Source organism: Taurulus bubalis (genome assembly GCF_910589615.1).
Source record: "Taurulus bubalis genome assembly, chromosome: 9".
Lineage (NCBI taxonomy): Eukaryota > Metazoa > Chordata > Actinopteri > Perciformes > Cottidae > Taurulus > Taurulus bubalis.
Window position 1 is genome coordinate 17,543,943 of NC_136597.1, and position 20,058 is coordinate 17,564,000.

Sequence of the window (20,058 nt, forward strand, 5' to 3'; positions counted from 1 at the left end):
CCTGCCGACTCTGAGCTAACCCGTTTTTATATTTCACTGTTCACTGCGTTTTTTGGAAATGAGAACGACATTATTCCTGCTGCTGCTGCTGCACGCCATCTCATGCTGCTCGTTGGTCAGTGCCACTCTCTCCAAAACTGATGCGAAGAAGTCGCACAAAGCTGAGGTTGAGGTGAGTCTAATATATCATATTAATAATAATATATGTTATAACTTAGGACTGTACCATGGCATGGGTGTGAGCTGTTTTATGCTGTCAGTTCAGGACTTACAAGTCCTCCTCTGTCGGCCTGCCATGCTGCTGGACTGGGCATCATGTCCGTGTGTCCAGTCATCGTTATGGTCTATCTGTCACTGAGATGTGCTGTTTTCATTTCATCTGGCTGTTTAGGCTTCTCCAGCTGAGCTGTCTGTGCTGGAGAGAGGCCTCGTTGTGTCGAACCCGACCTGGAAAGACATAGTGAAGGAGGAAAAGAGACACCGGACTCAGATCAAGAAAACCTTCCAAGGACCCGTGCTTGGATATGTCACCCCTGTAAGTCACTGACATATGTACTTCCTCCCTTGTTGCTGTTCAGCGTTTGACAACACAGCATTAAAGGATGGAGGTTCTTTCAAGTCTGTCTTGATGCAACACTTGCATGCCCATATGTGCATTGGAAGTGTTTGTCCCTGTGGTTTTCTTCCTCGCCAAACTGGCTGTAAACATTAATGTAAGAGATGAGACAAAAGAGACGGCCCTTGTTCTGTGCAAACATGCATTAGAGTTCAGCTGAAGTTGGTCAAATTTAAGTATCTCCCAAAATGTATATTTTTATTGCAAAACGCCCTCTTTGTGTTTCATCAGACTGTTACTTTGCAAAGTGACTATGCATATAAAAGTAATTAAACTAAAAAGACTTGACATTGAAGGCCTGTGCACAACTTAAACTTCTTGGAGACACACTCAAAAGACTAACTTTCGAGCCAAAACCATTGGGTGAATTTAATGGATCCACAGAATAAACTGGTAAGTGTATTGATAAGGAATTCATAATTTAATTCCTTTCTCAAATGCAAAGGCCACATATTTGCTGATGTCATGTTCTCTACAATACAGATGTAATGCTTCCATTTGTCTTATGATGGTAAATTTAGTGTCTGGGAATTGTCATGGTCTTTTTTTGGTCTATTTTCCGAGGTGATGAAACTGAACAATGAAAATGATTTTCACTTCTGGCCCTTAAATTTATAAGTAACCCTCTTACACTGCTTATGTATGAGGACATTAAAGGAGGAATGATTGCAGCAACCGATAGTTCATTCAACATGCATATAGACGTGTAGGTGTTGAATCAAGACTTTAATGGGAATCTATCGTTTGTGTGTTTTGACTAAATATCTCTAAATTGCACGTCGTATTTTTTTCCCATCCTCCAGTGGAATTCCCACGGTTATGATGTCGCCAAAATTTTTGGTGCTCAACTAACTTCGGTGTGTCCAGTTTGGCTTCAGCTGCGTCGGCGGGGACCTGAAACCTTTGACGTTACAGGACTCCACGATCATGACCCAGGTAAAGGATCCACGTCACCGCCGGTCAAATGGAAGTTGTTTTCTGGTGATTAATGTACATAAAGAAGTATTTTTGTCTGTCCAGGCTGGGTCAAAGCCGTACGCAAGTCTAGCAAAAAAGTCCGTCTGGGTGAGTAGATGTCCCCACTGCCCACAACTCAGATCTGTTAATGTGTGAAAGCGCTTTCAGATGAGACTCTAGTGTTTGGTTATTCATTTTCTTTACCCTCAGTGCCTCGGCTGTTATTTGATGGCTGGTCTTACCAGGACTACACAAGTGTGCTGGGGAGTGAAGATGAAATTGAAGAGCTGGGAAGTGAGCTGGTGGATGTTGCAAAGGTAAGTAAGCGCTGTGTTTAGCTTTCACTCCCTTGCAACAGTGTTTGTGCTGCGTCCGTCTAATGAAGCTGTGGCCTTGCAGACTGAAGGTTTTGATGGTTTCACGTTGGAGTTGTGGAGCCAGCTGGGAGGTAACAAACGAAAGTGAGTTCTTCTGTTGACACATCTGTATCTGACCATCATATTTTTATTTTTGTCTGAGGTGATAACGGAAATACAAATAATCAAATGTGTAAAATATTCTGTGTGCAGGGAGCTGGTCCATTTTGTGAAACACGTATGTGAAACCTTGAAGGCAAAAAGATTAGACTGCATTCTTGTCATCCCACCTGCTGTGACGAGGTGAATTCAATTAGTTTTCTAATTTCTAAGCTAACCATTTTTTTTAAAGTACACTTTTGGTGCTGACTTTCCTTCATTTCTTTTCCTTTTCCATCACTATCAGTGACGGGCAGCCGGGTATGTTTGGCCGGGAGGAGTTTGAGCAGTTGGCCCCGGTGGTGGATGGATTCAGCCTCATGACGTACGACTACTCCAGTGGTGCCAGGTGAGGTTCACAGACAAGTGATGTTTGTAGATGCATTGTGGCAGCAATGGAAATATTTCAGAGAAGGGACATGAGTAGAGTAACTTAACAGCTACAAGAAGATGCACAGCGTAAATGGTTTTTTTATTTATTTGAATAGACCGGGCCCGAGCTCCCCCCTGCCCTGGGTGAGAGACTGTGTTCTCCAGCTTGATCCCAACACTCAATGGAGGCAAAAGATCCTGCTCGGGCTCAATTTGTATGGCCTGGATTTTGCAGGCCAGGGAACAGAGCCAATCCTGGGAGGAAGGTAAGATAGTACTGTTGAAATACCTTATTTATATATATGTTAATCTGATTTAGCATTGTGGTAGACATTGTCTGACTCTCAATGGATGCTTTTCAAAAAATAATCAAACTCATTCAGAGATATTTTCTTTTTTTCTTTGCTTTCTTCTTCCTCCTCAAAACCAGGTACCCATAATGCAATGGGAACCGTTGACAATTCAGTTGTAGATTTGCATGTGTTGTGCAAATAGCATCTTATGTAGGCTCAAGCCGCGAGCATCAACCGGTGATGTGGCGCCGGCAACAAAGGTCTGGTAAACTTCTTTCCAAGTCCACACCCCCAGATGTTAAATCCTTGGAGTTCCCGTTTAAAGCCCCTGAAAGCTTTCAAATCATAACTATTTCTCAAAATAAAGTACTCATGACCAAATAAGCAACATCACCTATTTCCAACTAAGCGGCAACAAAAACATAATCTTGGTTATTTCATGTGAAAATCTCAGCGAAATTACAAATTTGGGTAAGAGAGTAGCCAGTAGCAAGAAGTCAGAGTACAAGGCAGAAAAAAGGACAGCTCCTTGAACATGGTCTTAAGTTTGTATCTGATTTCCTGCAGGTACATCGAGATTTTGCGAGAAAACAGGCCCAAACTTCTCTGGGACGAATATTCTGCAGAGCATTATTTCAGCTACAAGAGGTACTGATTTAATTACACTTAAAGTCAACAAATCATGGCTTGAATTTTAAACTTCCCGCAGCATCTTTTAACAATATATGTGACGTTCATTTTTAGGAACAATGCAGTTAAGCATGTGGTGTACTATCCGTCATTGAAGGCAAGTCTTTTGCACATTTTAAGCTCATTAAAGAAGTGTTTTCATTATGTTTACTGCTACATGGGAGATTAACATTTTTTATTTACTTTTTTACAGTCACTCTACCTGAGGATCTCTTTAGCTACTGAACTGGGAACAGGGATTTCCTTATGGGAATTAGGACAAGGACTGGACTATTTCTATGATCTCCTATGAGAGTTGGGCTGTAGACTTTGGACCAGCAGCACATGGATTTCAATATTTTTGTCTTTGAACACAGAGCACCAAACATTCAGGAACTGTATGCAGGTACCATTTTTCTGTTTTCACAAGTTAGGCTTACATGAACTCTGAAATGAGCCATTAACAGGATTTAGTTAATACTCAACTTGTTTGAGGGTCATGAAAGTGTTGAGAAATCTCCTCAACATGAACACATCATGTATTTGTTGACTCAAACAATACTCGCAGCAGACACTAGGTACTTCAGTATGTTTTATTCCTCATCATTGATGGTATTGTGGAAAACAATTAAACTTGTACAGTTTAGTCAAAGTGCAGTGACTCGTCTCCCTTCAACAACAGAGGGTGCATGATAATCAATATGTATAACGTTGAAATGAAAGGTTATATTCTTCTCTTGTTCACGAACCACAGACATCAGCAGCCTCTCTTCAGTACAAATCCAGAAATCTGTTGTTTTGCTCTCCATTGCCCACAAACAGTTCTGTTCTTGGATGCAGCTTTGCTTGCTGTGAAGATGCATCCTTCTCTGACTTTGAACATCCTCAAAACTACATCTGCTTTTTCTCTCCCATTTTCAAATCATGACATTTGATTGTGTGGCATTTATTGTGTTTATAATAACAGCATTGAGAAATAATGAAGTTGTATTTACAGTGTTGCCAAACATCAGTGCTGACCCAGCATCTTCCAATATTTGTCAGAGATGAATGTTTGTTTAATTACATGATATAAATGTGGAACAGTTGAATTTGAATGCTCCTGATGTTCATCTTTTCTGTTTTTATTTTGCACTGGAGAGCAGGATTAGATTATTTACAGCAAGTGATGTTGACTGCATATTCTGGCCAGTTATTAGGTGTCTGTCGATTACGACATGCACAGCATCTTCTTGACTTGCTGAAAAACAAAGAGATACACATGAGAGGATTTTAGAAACGCCGATTAAGTATTTACCAAATTATTGTCTGTGCTCTGCAGGTCAGCTCACCTGTGTATGATCCACCACTGTCTTTCACAAAGTCTTCCACGACCAAGGGCAGGTTGGCAAAGTCAGGCCTCCGCACCAGTTCAAACACTGACGGCTTTTGGCAGAAACAGTTACCGTTATTACGTACATTAACACATGAAGATATTTGGGTATATTGCCTTCATGTTTACTCGAGGAAGACTAACCCCTGTTAAGCTGTAGCCATTGAAGATCCACCTCTGTCCCTCAGTGGCACAGCACAGCGCCGACACTCCTTGTCCCACTGCACAAACCGGCTCTGCATACAGAGATGCAAAAACACATCACCACACCTCCACACATGGATTACACACCGACTGCTTTAAAAAAATTTAAAAATAGCCTCGCACTCACTTTGATGAGAGATGAAGTGTGTGAGGATGCGGTGCAGCGAGCCGCTGTGTGCCAGGTCATTCAGCGCTCCGGGACAGTCCGGGATGAGCAGCACCTGGTATCGAGCACCTGAAGAGGGTCATCGTGACACAACTGAGCAGAGTCCAACCAACGGCACACATTAAAAACTGCTAAATGACCATGAAATAAATATCCTCACCGTCTATTGATTCAAGTTTGGCGGGTGTTGCATAGGGTTTCAGGTTGAAGTCCTGCACCCATCTAGCAGTACTTTCATCAACTCCAACAAAGTCTATCGGCTTCCCCTGCAAAAGAAACCCTCTATGAAGCCAATCTCATCCCTCTGTTACTCAGTGTGGAAGTTTCATAATGATGCCGGCGCATACAATTCAGTTTAAGAATGTACACGTATATTATTTATATGTATGAAATAAGGATTTTAAATTTATGCTAATTTAAATATATATATTTTAAATCTCAAGTACCCCCATTTGAGAACCAACGTTTTAGATCATGATCATTTTACCCTTAATTAACACGAAGAAAAGGATGCAACCGTTTCCCCCAAAAAATACTTTTTGATTAACACTGTAGAAAAACACTTTAGTTGGGTATTTTTCGGGAAGGAATAGTCTTACCCCAGGTGTGGCTGTCTGGAGATTAAACACGGAGGCACAAAGGCTGAAGGACTGATGGAAGGACGTCGCTGACACACCTGGAGAAACGAGACACCTGTTCAAACGAGAGCTCGTCTGTGCGGCAGGAACACGAAGCTCGGTTGTGACGCTAAGCTAGCTAGCAAGTGACGTTGACCAGAGATAATACAAAAGTTAATTAAATCAACAACTAACGGTGGCTGAGCTCTAATTCACGCATCACTGTTTCTGTGAACTCAGCACTTCACTTTATCACATGAATTAACGTCACAGTATCGCCAGTGTTTGACTATAACGTCACATCAACCCACCTTGAGGAGACGCACTCGCCACAATTAAACACGTGGGTTTTGCAGACATTTCATTTATCTTCGTGTTCCCTCAATAATGAATATGTTTAGCTGGTTTGAAACGAATAAGGAAGATATTTGTGGGTGAAATCATTCAAGAGAAATCCGCGAAGAGGAAGCAATGTCAGCTGACAACAACATCCGCTGAAAGATTTCAGAATAAAAGTTCACCGTCACAGAAATGCAACACGATGTCATTGGGGAAACAAGCATTTTTATTTTCATTTCAGCAAACAACACATTAGTTTTTTTGTTACAATTTTGGTTCTGTGATGCATAAAAAAAGATAAACATATTGCAAATGTAGTCACAGACATTCTCATATTTCTCTCCTTTGTAAAATGTGTTTTTGGTTCATCCTTACATCATAATCTTAATATAAAAGGGACGATATTTAAAGCAATGCTATTTTGCAGAAAAATAACATTGCTGCTCAGCAGCATTACATCATTTCATGTGTGCGTATTTGGAAAATCATCATGTCATAATTTGAGTTAACAGCTTCTCAACATCCAGAATGAATAACTTTTATTATTAAAATACCTACGAAATATTTTACAAAATCAGTATGGATCTTCTTTCAAATTTTGATAAAGGCAGCAAGTAAACATCATCCCCATAAGCTGAAATAAAAAAGACACAAGTAAAGTATTAGTTCCACACTGCACATAGAAACAACCATTGATCACAGTTCAGCTGCTGGCATTTTCCAGAACATTAAAAGAGATGTTGATATCAACTTGTACTCAGTGGTTAGTACTTTACCTGTAGAAATGCAATCCCAATGCCCGCTGCACCGATAATATACAACTGACTCAGGATGAATTCCTCTAATTTTATAATACAGCCTCCCTGGGAGCACGAGAGAGGAAACAAATTAAGATACTGTGAATTTAACATATATTTACAGCCAACAGGACATGTCTCCTTACCTCCAGCTTGTAGATGTTGGAGGGATGGTCCCTGAGTCCGCAGAGGTTACTGGGACTTTTACAGCAGCTATCAGGGACAAGCCGCACATTATCTGCTGACTGGATCCACACACAGTCTCCCCAGTCTGAGGCGTTATCACTGCCGCAACACTTGAACTGAGAGGGAGGCGGTGCAGAGAGAAACAAAAGAAAACAAATGTAAGGAAAAGGAAATAGTGATTAACACTGAATTGTATTCACATGCAGGCTAAAGGAGCCCAACTGTCATTCCAAATGTAACATTATCTAAATAGACTGACACCTGACATTGAAGTAATGTGTTACTTCTTATCAGCCTGGCAGTTCACTTAGCTGTGATTTGAACATTTAGTATCACTTCCAGACCTCCTGCTGAAGTTTATCCACAGCCTGTGTGATGCTCTCCTCCCCCGGTTGCTGGTATTTCTGCTGCATTGTCACCTTCAGATTATTTGTCAGCTCCTCGTCCAGCTGTGAGACAGAAAGCTGCACTTAAGTGGCTACTCAGGAGCAAATCTGTTAATCTACTACCATCGATAAAAATACCTATATATATATATATGAAATTACATAGCTCCTCTGACTCCACTCCCTGCTCTTCACATTCATTTATAAATAAATATAGTGTTGTTGCTTGACTGACAATGTGCAAACAAGCCATTTATATCAACCTGTGAGAGAGACAGTTTGATATTAAATGGAAACAGTTGGCAGCAGATTACCTGATAGCAGAAAGGGAAACACTGGTGCAAGAAAAGGGGGGAAGAAAAAGAGATGTGAAAAGGATGGAAAACAGGTCAAACGAAGATCATGCACAGAGAGGCATGCAGAAAAGATTTCACAACAGAAAGTGCTGCAGCTGAGGCATTTCGTGGCTGATTAAACAAAAGGATTTAAATAGATATGATGGACAACAAGGAATGGTGTTTCAAATCACATTAAGGGATTGTGAAATGAAAAAAATACACATTAAGTATACATACAGAAAAAAGGAAGTGTCAGGTTTGTAGTTGCTGCAGTTAAATTTAAAATAAATGGTGGCTAGAATACAAAAAAATACAATCAGTGTGCAATCACATGCCGTATAAGAATTTACAAGGAAACATTTCTATTGATATGACTAATATCTGTCACTATCTTTTCGTCAAATATTTACAGAAACAAACAAACAGAAGGTAAAACGCTTCACCTCTTGGTAGGTAATGTAAGCCAGCACACCAGCAATGATTTCCAGCAGGAAGATACAGAGCAACAAGACCAAATACTGTCGAGGAGGGACATGAAAGAAAAAAGAACACTGCTGTGTATAAACTGAGGGAGAAAAATATTGATCCTGCAGGTTTCAAATGTTTTTCCAGTATATTTCTGAGCTAAAATATGAAATGATTTTACACATGGCATTAGCATTGAACATTACTGAAAGACAAAACATAAGGATAATTGATTAAACTATGGCAAACTATCATTAAAAAGGTTGTGTTGAAAATGCAAATAAACAGCGCTTGTGCAGTTTTGCTTCTGCATTATGTCCTCTCACTGGCGTCTGTCTCTCTCACACACTCTTCAGTCCAAGCAGCCACTTCTAATGCCCTTCATTCCTCGAGCATGAGCCGCACTCTAAATCAAAACTCTTAAAGACACACTCTGCATGGCTTCGTCTGTTATATTTGACAGTCATGCCTGTCTGACATAATGAGCTGCACTGAATGCAGGCGAACGAGACAGAAGGTCACTCAGGATTAACTTTCCAAACACGTAGACTCGGACCGGGTTGTGTGTGTATAAACAGGAACTCAAAAATGCCTTTACTTGGTTTCTGATTCCACATAATTCAATGGGGTTCATGCTTTAGTGGTGAAATGAACACTTCTCAGTCACAGGGCAGTGTTTTGTGTCTGATCCATCCTACCACAATCAAAAGACTCTTCATCTCCTTCAGAGTGGCACAGCATCCGATGATCCCCGTCACTATCACAATGACCCCGGCAGCTATCAGGATATAAGCTGAGACCGAGTAGAAGCTGGAGTTTAATAAACTGATGTATTCGCTCTTTTCCACCATCGTCCACACGCCGACTGCCAGCACCATCCCTCCTGCCAGCTGAAAGAACACCGTTATCAGCTTAACTTGAGCCAGACACTCATATCAAGAATGGACCACATTATTTTTTGCAGGCTATTAAAATACTTATTTAGTTATACAAGATGGTTACACTACAAGTTATATGTAGATTTGTTGGAGGGTTGTCTCTAAAGTTTTTATTTTCTTTTAGTCACTAAATGATACTGTAAATGGAGTCTATAGAAACTATATGGCACATAATATTACAGATTTTTGTAGAATATACATTAGATACAAGTTGGTTTTCCAACCATGAGAAACAATATGTGAAGTGATTCTGTGTTGTAAATATCTGTGGCACCTGAAGCAAAGAATCCGTTTAACATGTATATAAAAGTTGAATATTACTACTAATGTTAGTAGTACTTATCACAGTAGTCAGTAGAGCTCTGAACAGAGAGACTGTTGTCTTTATTACAGATACAATCTTCACACTTCCTTATTAACTTACCCAAAAAAGAATATTAAAGAGAAAAAGTAGATATTTCAGACAAATTGTCCCACAGCTGAGTGGTTTTTCACCCTGAGTTTCCATTCTGAAATAGAAACACGTATACGTTAGTGAACCGCAGGGAGAGTTTTACCAAATGAAATACTTTCAGCAGAAGATTAGACAGCACAGCTGAATCCTCACCAAGAGAATGAATACAAATTGCTCCCGCAGCTGCGCTTACTTGTATGAATGGTTGATAATCCTGATGTGGCACCTTGCATGGTAGCTCCTCTCATCAGTGTGTGAATGGGTGAATGATGTCATGTAGCGTTAAAGTGCTTTGAGTGGTCAGAAGACTAGAAAAGCGCTATACAAGTACGGGTCCATCTACCATTTACAAGATGCTCAGAGAGCAGGTCATATTCTCCAACACCAATTTCATAAAATAGTGAAGATACAATTTATCATCTTTATACTCTCATGATTAGGAATTTCCTCTTTCAGTCTACTTTAGTTCCACGTTTGGTGTGAAAAGGTGATTTATTTATTTAAGGTTTTATACGCGTGTTAGCTTTAAGTGAAATTAAACAGTACAAACATTTTTAATCTGGCGCATTTTAAACTTAAACAGGTGGTATAACAGCAATGGAAAGCGCTCAAAGATTAAATCAAATGTGTTTTGGGGAAAACATACTTAAGAAGTGTGTCACATGTCATCCAGCAGTCAGATACTGTATGTCCCCCATCCAAGTAACTGAACCTGATCTTTTTACATGCAAGTGATATACTGTTGACTATTAACTCTCGATGTTATGAATTCAAAGTCTATGTCTGTTTTTATCCTCGCCTGAACTGAACTTTCCTCTGCTTCTATTTTAAGAAAGGTTGTGACTCTGAGCATCATGAGAGATGTTGAGTTTAGGCATCAGTGAACATCATTTTTTACATAAAAACTAAAACAAATCAAGAAACGATCACTGTAACATTAAGGAATTTAACACATGAAAAATGTAAGGCTTTTTTTCCAGACCTGAGACACAATACTCCATGTGTAAATGTGATTGTCCAGCAGTAAAATAACATCTCCTAATCGTCACAAGAGTTATTTTTAACGCATTGTGTCATGGAAAAACTGCTCTCTCTTTCCGCTGAGACTGAAATACTCCTACCTGATTTTAGATGGTGGGCCCCGAAGGATGTAGATTATCGGGGTAATGTCTTCCCAGATCCCACCAACCCGGCGTAAGTGAGCTGCTGTCTTTGAAGGTTAACTGCAACAGCGTTCGTTCTCAGTTGACACTCTGACCAGCGCCTCCTACTCAAGCGTCTAAGTGTCTGTCCTCTTTTGGCACAACAGCCAGCTCGCCCTCTACACGCTATATGGAGCACATGGCTGCCCCCAGCTGGTTTCTCACGCATATGAGCTCTAAAACAACTGTGCAGTTTGTAAGAGGCTGTTCAAAGAATAGAACAACAACAAAAAGACTACGACAACAAAGGCGTCATCAAAAATGTATTTTATTTTATTATAAATATCCAGAACATATGTAAACATTACTCATACTCTTCAGTGAATTTGTTCTCAGAATAATGCTGATGTTTGTGTCTTCAAATGATTTAAGTGACCTTAGGACTTGGAGCTTATAGTTGAACGTTGTCATCCTATGTTCATGTGCAGCAGCCTCTTTTAGCCACGCCCTCCGTCAGTAAAAGTGCATCTTCACATTGTCGATCATGCTGGGAGACTAACATCCTGAAAGGAAGAACATTATTGAATCATTGCACAGTAGAAGCCACAACATTTGTTGTTTACATAGTTGATCCTGCTGCCTGACTTCATTTCATTTTTCTGTCAAAAATTGTGTGAGATGAACTACACTCAAGTTTAGCAACTCTATCCCTTTTATATCCATGAAAGTAGACTAATGCTGAGACAATTAGTCGATAAAGTAATAACCGCCCTAAATTAATTGACAACAAATATTTTCTAATTCCAGCTTCTCAATTGTAATGATGCTACTTCTCTTTTATATCACTTTAGTTTACACTGAATATCTTTCAGTTTTTAAACTACTGGTCAGGTAACATAAGCCATCTGAAGACATCACCTGAGGCTCTGGGAAAACATGACGGGAATGTTTTACTTTTACTGGCATTTTAATATAGACTCTAGTTATAACGCAATACAATAAAAGAAAAACACCATATACAACAACCTTAAAAAACGACTATAAATTAAATGAAACCCTCTCAAATCACGATAACATTCATGAAGGTACAACTCCTGTATTAGACTGCTTACCAGATAAACTGGTCACTGAGTGTATTTTTGCTACAATGATAAATTGTGCCAACAAAATGTCAAACATGTTGCAGCATCCAGAAGATGTGAATGACATAAATAACAAAGGAATTAGATGCCATACCCAGCAAGATAACTCATCAGCTCCTGCACGTTACGTCCAGTTTTTGCACTGCACTCGTAAAACAAAGCTTGGTGCTGCTGTATAAAAAAGAAAGTAAAAAAACAAACATTTAATTTACTTCAAAGATAATATTTAGTCGTTAGCAAGAACACTGAGTAAATCACTGTGGAAAGTAGTTTGAATATTCAAATGTGCCTCACATCTGCTAGTCTCTGCCCTTCCTCTGTTTTCACTTCTTTGCTGCGACCGGCTGCCAGATCCAGCTTGTTCGCCAGCAGCATCAGCACCGCACTATCACACATCTTCTCCTGGGACAGACAATTTGATTAGTGTTAAAAACTGAAGTTGAGAAATGCTATTATATCATCTACAGACATCAGTCAAAATAACCTCGACAATAAATAACCACAGTTGGTCCTGGATCGTCAATCAGCTGCATGTGTATTCAAATTCGAACAAATGGTTTTGCATGTTGCTTTCCATCTATTCCGTCTCCACCTGCTCACCTTCACAGAGTCCATCCATGCTCTCACAGCAACAAAGGAGGAGGATTTAGTTATGTCATACATGGCAAGGATACCGTCAGCTTTGCGGTAGTACTGCTCAGTTATGCTGCGAAATCTGAACAGGAATAAGAAAAATGACACCTACAAAAAGCTGTATTGTTTTTATCAGATGGCAAACATTTAAAAATAAGATCCTCCAGCTCAGACCACACTGTTGGTAAACATGTGAAGAAATATGATACATCTGACCTCTCTTGTCCTGCAGTGTCCCACAGCTGCAGGGTGATGGTGGTGGGGCCCACAGTTAAAGTCTTCATCTGGAAATCAATACCTAGAAGCAACATAGTAACACATGTCATACTTTACATACAATTAGGAGCAGGTTAATCATTGTGATAATAAGAGAAGAGCTTACCGACAGTAGCGGTCACTTTACTGTAGAAGCGTCCTGTGCAGTACTGCTGGATGAAGGAGCTCTTACCAACGCCGGAGTTACCCAGGAAGACCACCTTGAACACTCGCTGAGGACTGACAATTGTGCTCTAAAATTCAGGTAAAGGGACCAAACATAACAATACGACAGAGTCATGTTGTCTGTGTTTAAGAGGATGCACCTTTAAATCTGTACTCCTTCATTGCTGTGCAGATTACAAAAGCCTCAGAACATTACCTTCATAATTAAAAATTATCCAGATGCTGCAACTGTATATTACAATTGAAGGATTTGGGATTAATGTATTTGTAAATTAAATATGTTCCCTACCTGAGTTTGCACCTGTTCAACATTTTCACATCTGACTCTACGTGACGGTTGGTGTCTCTTGGATAAGTTTGTGACCTCTGTGTCTTTGTCCTGTTCCAACTCATCAGATGAGCTCAGCTGTCTTCAGAATCAATGAATACACAAAATTAGTTGCTTCCTCTAATAATTTTTGCAGTAATGCAAGGCAGATTGCCAATGTGATATCAGATGCTGTAAATCATACAAACCTTTTCAGTAGCTTTTCTTGCAGTAAGTAGTTCCCTATAATTGACCCTTTCTTCTGGAAAGGCTTTGTGACATTTGGATTCTACAAGGTTTTTGTGAGAAGTGAGGCAGAAGAAATGAGTAGCATTAAGATTTTAATAATATACGTTTTATATAGTATAAATATATGTACGTGCTATGGTAAGTTTCCAAGGAACATTAACTGTATTTTTTATAGAAATACTAATTGCTTCACATGGTGAAAATAATGTTAAAAAAGGGACAACTTTCATCCAATAGTGACATTTATTCTGCTACAAAGTAGTTAAATATCACAATCACTTATCAGCAATACATTTGTTTGATTTTCAAATTTATACGGCAAGACAAAAAAATACAAAATATATCCGACAGGTGTTCATTGTGTAACGGTCAATGCGTTTTTTTGAAAGAGTATTGTAAAAGAGTATTGTATATTCTTTGTATATTACTTGTTCAGAAACTATGATCAAGGGAGATGGTTGTTAGTGCAAATAAAAACAAATTCAAAGTAACCACAGTTAACTGCTTTGGCCAAAATGCCATAAATTTAAGAATGTGGATTAGATAAAGGAGAACTTGATAATAGATAATGACTCTTTTGAAATGTGATAAACAAAAGGCTTTATTAGTTTGCTAAATACTGACACACTTTAGTTCATAAATAGAGCTGTCATTAATGAACATATAAAACAATCTTTTTAAAATTGGCACAGATAGAATAAATGTCTATTAAACAAAATATTTCACTTAATTGACTACATCTACAAAACAAAACAAATGAAATTGCTGACACCCCAAATGAGGTCAATGAACACACATTCAATCAATCAATAACCAAACAATAACAGCTGCCAAATAAATAATCATTGTCCACAGGAAGGAAGGAAGGAAGCATGAAGCCATTCCAAGACTTAGCTTAGGTTGGATAAATCTGCTGTGTCCACGAGGTACAAAGGTCCTCACTGAGATAATAAGTGAGAGGCAGAGGAGGAAGGACAGAGCTTCTGTGACTAACCCTCTTCTGAGACTGTTGGGCATCCTTCTCATCTCGCAGCCTTTTGTTCATATCCCTAAAATATGAGATAATCATGAACGACAAACATCACACTGGCTAATGGAGTGGTTGAATAAAAAAAAAGGAAAAGCACACACATGGACATTTACAGACACCTATACATCGATACATTTTTCCTGAAACTTCACATCAAATGAATTTGATTGAAACATCAGACAGCAGCTGTTTAGATGTACCTCAAGAGCTCCAGTTGTCTAAAGAGACTGTCCTTCTCTTTCTGCATGTTCCTCGACACCTTCATCACGTTTCTACAGTGAAGCAAACAATTGTTAAAGATTGCTCTTTATTCTTCCTATCGTCCACAAATCCCAGAGAAGACCAACACCAACAATAAATGGATTATTCTAAGTGCTGCCTCTGTAACCAAAGCCTGATATAACTTATTAATTCTTAATAGACTATTAAAATACGTCAATGAGCCAAACTGTTGCTCTGGCCGACATGCTCTTTCATTATGATGAACACAGTTTATTTTGAGTCTACCACATAAACTGTCCTGCTGCCATAGATACTCACAAGAAAATACCAAACGTGTTTTAATCCACAACAAAAAATTGTTTCCAACAAAAACACAACTTAGTATAAGCTGACACAATTACAGGGTCAGCTGTTAAGTTTATTACACAACAACCTTTATTTTTTTTATAAAACAATCTATATTGAACATTGAGCATTTGTACAGTATGCTTGTATGTAAATAGATTTGTTTGTGTATGTATAGCTCACATTTTGGTTGTTTTTATATTTATGTAAAGCACTCTAAAACTGCTTTTGTATGATATGGAGCTATGCAAATACATTGGAATTGAATATCTGAGCGTAATTTTTAAGAAATAAGTCTTCAGTATGGACAAATGTGGCTTGGTCTGTGTACCTTCCCTCAAGGTCTTGAAATTATTGAGTGAAAGATTAAAACATTGTTGGTTTGGTCTATTATTGGGATTCGTTCCCCTTAACTCCTGGTATTCTTGCACATATTATCAGACCAGCTGCCAGGCGAGGAGTCATTTCTAAGTTGAACTCTGGTTCTGGTGCGGTTCGCCACTCACCTCTGCCGGGCCACTTGTTCCTGTGCGGCGCTGACCTGCAGCAGGCTGAGCTGACCCAGAGCGGCCTGCAGCTGCTCCCTGCTGCGCTCCACCTGCTCCTGTAACTGGATGTTGAGGCTCCGCAGCTGCTGGTTCTGCTCCTTGATGTTCGCCTGTTCACAGCTCAGCTGCCGGATTCTGGTTTCCAGCTTAGAACAAAGACGGGTCCTGTTGATTAATTCATTTGACTCAAACTTCAGAAAGAACAGCGGTACTATTTGGACGTATACCTCTCTCTGTTTGGTCACTGTACTCTCCAGCTCGTGCTCACGCAGCTTCAGGTCCTCCTCAAGTTGTCTTCCTCTCTGCTTCTGTCCAATACTGTCCTTGATTTCACAATAAATTCATGAAAGGCTATTACGACGATCTCTTTTGTTAAATGGCACAACGCCTGGACTGAATAGCAAGCATGTACCTGAGCCAGACGTTTCTCCCTTTCCTCTCTGATTTGGTTTTCCCTTTCTTCATATATGGACCGAACAACGTCATCATGTTCACTCTCCCGCCTGAAGCACAAAAGAATTACAGTTGAATGATTTCAGACAACTCGACACAGTGTGAATCCTCACAACTGAACAGGGCACAATGAGTTGTTCCATATGCAGAGGGAGGAAGCCGTGACCTGCGGAGAGCTTGTTCCAGACTGTCTCTCTCTCTGATAGAGTCCTGTAGATGTGACACTGCGTGGATCAGGACGGCGTCCAGGACGCTCAGCAGCTCCGGTCTGTCTCTCTGGAGTTCACACCACAGAGAAGAGAGCTCCTGCTGACTGACACACAGCAGACAACTATTAAAGCAACAAGGACGTTGAACCTTATCAGCACGGAATCACTCAGTTACGTCACAAAAAGGTGCCGGGTTTTTAATAACAAACTGTGAACATACAGTATCTGTGTATCGAGCTTCAGGTTTCCTTGGTTCCTGTAAAAGTTATCCAGCTCGAAGAGTTGTATTGTTTGCTCAAGAAACTAATAGTTTACATTTTTGTTGGAGAGAAGAAGAATAAAATATCTACGATATAATACATCTAAGATATTTTATATACAAAATTGTATTGAAGTGCCAAAGAATCACACTAAATTAAACTGTTTAATATTTTCATATTGAACTGCTGGGACATCATACTGTTACTGCAACTGTGGATCTTTCCACATATAGTGTTTATTCACTTCTTTAAGATCACTTCCTTATCTATTTATCCATTTAAAACTTGCTTACACATTAACACCTCACTATCCTTCAGCTTCTAGCAACTCTGAAAATATTTCTATGTAACATGTTACACATAAAGCAAACATGCTATAGTAATATTCATACCATCTAAACCACCCTTGTGCTAATATTTGAAGATACGTCTTGTAAAAACGTGTGCAGTCTAATTCCACAGTCCTGCAATGAATCCTCCCTTCAGGAAAAGGTCATAATGTTGTGGGTTTAGGAAGATTTTGATTACACTTTATGGTAACATTTGTATTGCTTTATAGTGAGACATGTTTCTACTATTTGTTCCATCTTTTTTTGTCAACATTTGTGAAAATAAAGGAAGGCTAAATAACAGAGCAGCCGGTTTTAAGCTGCCTCAGTTATAGCTAGGTGTGCCTACCAAACTGGAAACTGAGTGTAGATAGTTCTATATTGTTGCGACTGTAGAACTCATGGGGACATTTTTAGTGTACAGTCTGATGGAAATGACTTGTGATCTGTCAGTGATCTTACTCCTTAAATAGTTTGTCCGCTCCCAGCTCCATCAGTATGTTTACAAATCGGACTGCAAGGGGGTCCTGGGAGTAGTCCACCTGGTCCGTGTCGTCTGATTCGTTTTGACTTAATTCAGTTGTGTCCTCCAGCCCCACAAACTCACCTGCACCAGATAGAGAGACGCACAGAGGATTTGGTTTATGGCTTTCCTCATACTGGATAATGTTTTCAAACCACAACACTTACCAAGGCCTGTGTTGAACTCGACAGGAGTGAGGAATCCATTGCTCTTTCGGTCCAGACTCTCAAACACCGTCTCCAGCTGTTCGGGGGACAGCGGCAACTCCGCCTGCAGCCTCTGAACAGAAGAATATGGAAAGTTCGATCTTTTACAATCAGCCTAACATGTTTCTTCTTCTACCACATCAGCTGCTCACCTGCATGTCCCGCTTTGTGATAAAGCCCTTCCCCTCTTTGTCACACAGCACAAACAGCTCCTTGGCCTTGCCCATGGTCTCTGCCTGTGGGCTTCCTGACACTGCCTCTCTGGATCTGGGGGAAGCCAGTGGACTAAAAACACTTTGGCCGGGCCGGGGGCTCCCAGCTGATCGGCCTCGCGGTCTGGGGCTCACTGGTGCTGCCTCACCGCTGCCTTGACCCACCAGGACTTCACCATCGTTCAGCCACTTAGACATTACTGCACACAGGAAGACAACTATGGGTGGGGAGTAGGTGTATACGTTCTTGTACTTGTTGTATTGTGTACTTTTTGACCTCTTAGTTTGTCATTGAATGCCTAAATGTATTTGTCATGAGAATGTCATTTTGATAAATGACTCATTAAAAAGATTTCAACCATAAATAGTCAGACAAAAAAGGCAATTATTCTGTGGTTCAAACTTCTCAAATGAGCTGATTTTCAGATTTTCTTTGTCAAATATCATTGTAAACTGATGCTCTTTGAATTTGGGACTTTTGGTCAACAAAAGTAGATATTTAAAGATGTCATTGTGGTCTCTAGGAGGTTGTGATGGGCAAATGTTCCCCTATTTATGATATTTTATAGACTAAACTAATTAAAAGAGTGTTAATGATATACATTAGTTAGAGTCCTAATGAGAGTGTCTAAGTATTTAGACAGTGTTGTATATTTCTGGAAGCCACCAGTCTGAGACATAATCAGACACATTCACTTTTAATTTCTTGATGAACCAGTATGAATTAAAAGACACTTTGGATCTAGTCTCCTAGTGCTGCCAGACATTGTGAGAAGCTGGCCCTGCAGGTCCTCCCTTGTCAAACATGAGGCGCAGAAAAACTAAGCTGTGACTGGACACATTATCTACAGCTGCTGTGATCAGGTGGCTGACATGTTTACACTCATTAAGATTTTAAAACTGTCTGAGGTATCCAATATGATGCCATGCTATTTTCTCCACAAAATGTTAACATCCATGTCACACAAAATGAGATATCATAACTGCCTAGCTTCATGCAGCAACATCCAGTTTCCCAAAGTGTTTATTTAGAGGAGGAAAAATTTAAATAAATGTGATGCAGTGTCACTGCTAGGAGCGCCATGACTGAGCACCAGGATGTGCCCAGGGTAAAAAACAGGATGGTATCATGTGAGAAGAGTTTATGTGTACTCGAAGGGGAGGGCAGATTGCCAGGGCTGAGGAGATGCAAATAAAACATTTGCAGTTGTTTGCATTGTCAAAAATACCACAATTGCAAACACATTTCACTCTTAAGGACTACATGGGAACTATGGCTCAGTGTCTAACATTCATAAAACTGTGATTTATGATACAGCAGCACATATCCTCAGTCTTCAGGTTAAATAGCATTTATATTACACAAAAAGAGCATCCACATACATCATCAATGTTTTAATTGATGTAGTTAGAAACACATATATTTCTGGAGATCTTCAGGCAAAAAGGTGCACTCTGAATTGGAATCTGTTTCAGTGTTAAATTAAATATTACCCTACCTCTCCTTCATAACCCCGCAGTCGTGAAATCTATGATCATAAAACCTCCAAAATATGTACTGGTAATAGCGAGTAAAGTATTGTTTATGACCTATGAAAGCATCCTTCTGACATGAGCGATATGGTGGAATCCCAGATAGGCTATGTAAACATTATATCTTAAGGATTTTGTATTTGCTAGTTAGCCGACAGCCACGCCAAAGGTCAAATAAACTTACACACCTAAGACATATTTCACAAGGTTGGTGTGTGAGTCTTTCACACATTCAGGGAAAGGGAATTCTCAGTGTATAACATGTTATCGGTTACAAACTGTCAGTCAAACTTATACTACACGTCACAGAAAGACTGCACTTTCGGAGAAATGTCAACATACTTTGTGACATGCAGATAAGCGTTTTACCAAAAACGTACTCAGAAACACACAGAGAATGACACGGCTTACATGCGACCAATTTTAAAGCATTAACGTCAGCGGATGTAACCAAAAACCCCAAAGAATGAAGTAATGTAACGCCTACATGTATTAATAAAGAACAAAAACCCCACACTTCCGTTAGTCGCGGTCGTTCATGCACCATAACGGAGAAAGTAAACATAAACGTCTCGATGTTTCTAAATTAC

At 39.7% G+C, this 20,058-nt stretch overlaps 4 protein-coding genes across 6 annotated transcripts; 1 reads left to right on the forward strand and 3 right to left on the reverse strand.

Moving 5' to 3' along the window:
- Nucleotides 1-58: 58 nt before the first annotated feature.
- chid1 (chitinase domain containing 1) lies at nucleotides 59-3,861 on the forward strand (the record flags this gene model as incomplete). The annotated part of the gene is made up of 12 exons (XM_079223826.1): nucleotides 59-172; nucleotides 392-535; nucleotides 1,420-1,552; nucleotides 1,637-1,681; nucleotides 1,784-1,890; nucleotides 1,973-2,034; nucleotides 2,143-2,232; nucleotides 2,336-2,437; nucleotides 2,577-2,726; nucleotides 3,321-3,401; nucleotides 3,498-3,540; nucleotides 3,637-3,861. 12 exons carry the CDS (start codon nucleotides 59-61, stop codon nucleotides 3,733-3,735), a joined length of 1,170 nt encoding a protein of 389 aa, XP_079079952.1. The 3' UTR covers nucleotides 3,736-3,861.
- A 140-nt stretch (nucleotides 3,862-4,001) lies between these two features.
- Nucleotides 4,002-6,216, reverse strand: gatd1 (glutamine amidotransferase class 1 domain containing 1). Its single transcript, XM_079223827.1, has 7 exons — nucleotides 6,093-6,216; nucleotides 5,764-5,840; nucleotides 5,325-5,430; nucleotides 5,126-5,233; nucleotides 4,939-5,030; nucleotides 4,754-4,847; nucleotides 4,002-4,662 (listed from the first exon to the last, which is right to left on the reverse strand). The coding sequence occupies exons 1-7, from the start codon at nucleotides 6,139-6,141 to the stop codon at nucleotides 4,547-4,549; spliced, it is 642 nt and encodes a 213-aa protein (XP_079079953.1). The 5' UTR covers nucleotides 6,142-6,216; the 3' UTR covers nucleotides 4,002-4,546.
- A 109-nt stretch (nucleotides 6,217-6,325) lies between these two features.
- cd151 (CD151 molecule) lies at nucleotides 6,326-10,893 on the reverse strand. 3 transcript variants are annotated; one of them, XM_079224188.1, is made up of 9 exons: nucleotides 10,806-10,893; nucleotides 9,655-9,739; nucleotides 8,991-9,182; nucleotides 8,271-8,345; nucleotides 7,804-7,824; nucleotides 7,448-7,552; nucleotides 7,064-7,219; nucleotides 6,897-6,983; nucleotides 6,326-6,754 (listed from the first exon to the last, which is right to left on the reverse strand). In XM_079224188.1, exons 2-9 carry the CDS (start codon nucleotides 9,736-9,738, stop codon nucleotides 6,695-6,697), a joined length of 780 nt encoding a protein of 259 aa, XP_079080314.1. In that variant the 5' UTR covers nucleotide 9,739; nucleotides 10,806-10,893; the 3' UTR covers nucleotides 6,326-6,694. The 3 variants fall into 3 exon arrangements, with proteins under 3 accessions (XP_079080314.1, XP_079080312.1, XP_079080313.1); XM_079224186.1 differs by lacking the exon at nucleotides 10,806-10,893 and adding an exon at nucleotides 9,878-9,989; XM_079224187.1 differs by lacking the exons at nucleotides 7,804-7,824; nucleotides 10,806-10,893 and adding an exon at nucleotides 9,878-9,989.
- A 1,354-nt stretch (nucleotides 10,894-12,247) lies between these two features.
- cracr2b (calcium release activated channel regulator 2B) lies at nucleotides 12,248-18,133 on the reverse strand (the record flags this gene model as incomplete). Its single annotated transcript, XM_079223343.1, has 16 exons — nucleotides 12,248-12,370; nucleotides 12,569-12,683; nucleotides 12,818-12,899; nucleotides 12,984-13,110; nucleotides 13,332-13,452; nucleotides 13,559-13,638; nucleotides 14,223-14,244; nucleotides 14,513-14,647; nucleotides 14,829-14,900; nucleotides 15,702-15,889; nucleotides 15,971-16,066; nucleotides 16,156-16,246; nucleotides 16,363-16,509; nucleotides 17,457-17,601; nucleotides 17,685-17,796; nucleotides 17,876-18,133. The coding sequence occupies 16 exons, from the start codon at nucleotides 18,131-18,133 to the stop codon at nucleotides 12,248-12,250; spliced, it is 1,914 nt and encodes a 637-aa protein (XP_079079469.1).
- Nucleotides 18,134-20,058: the final 1,925 nt, after the last annotated feature.

Bases quoted from the DNA above. Each gene is read 5' to 3' on its own strand.
- gatd1 (XM_079223827.1), bottom strand. From the start codon at position 6,141: ATGTCTGCAAAACCCACGTGTTTAATTGTGGCGAGTGCGTCTCCTCAA. The intron at 5,841-6,092 runs GTGGGTTGATGT...TCGTTTCTCCAG, and splicing joins GGCGAGTGCGTCTCCTCAAG to GTGTGTCAGCGACGTCCTTC. The intron at 4,663-4,753 runs GTGAGCTGACCT...TTTGTTTTTCAG, and splicing joins CAGTGGTGGATCATACACAG to CAAGTCAAGAAGATGCTGTG.
- cd151 (XM_079224186.1), bottom strand. From the start codon at position 9,960: ATGACATCATTCACCCATTCACACACTGATGAGAGGAGCTACCATGCA. The intron at 8,346-8,990 runs GTAGGATGGATC...CCTCCTCGACAG, and splicing joins TGAAGAGTCTTTTGATTGTG to TATTTGGTCTTGTTGCTCTG. The intron at 6,984-7,063 runs GTAAGGAGACAT...TCGTGCTCCCAG, and splicing joins CCAACATCTACAAGCTGGAG to GGAGGCTGTATTATAAAATT.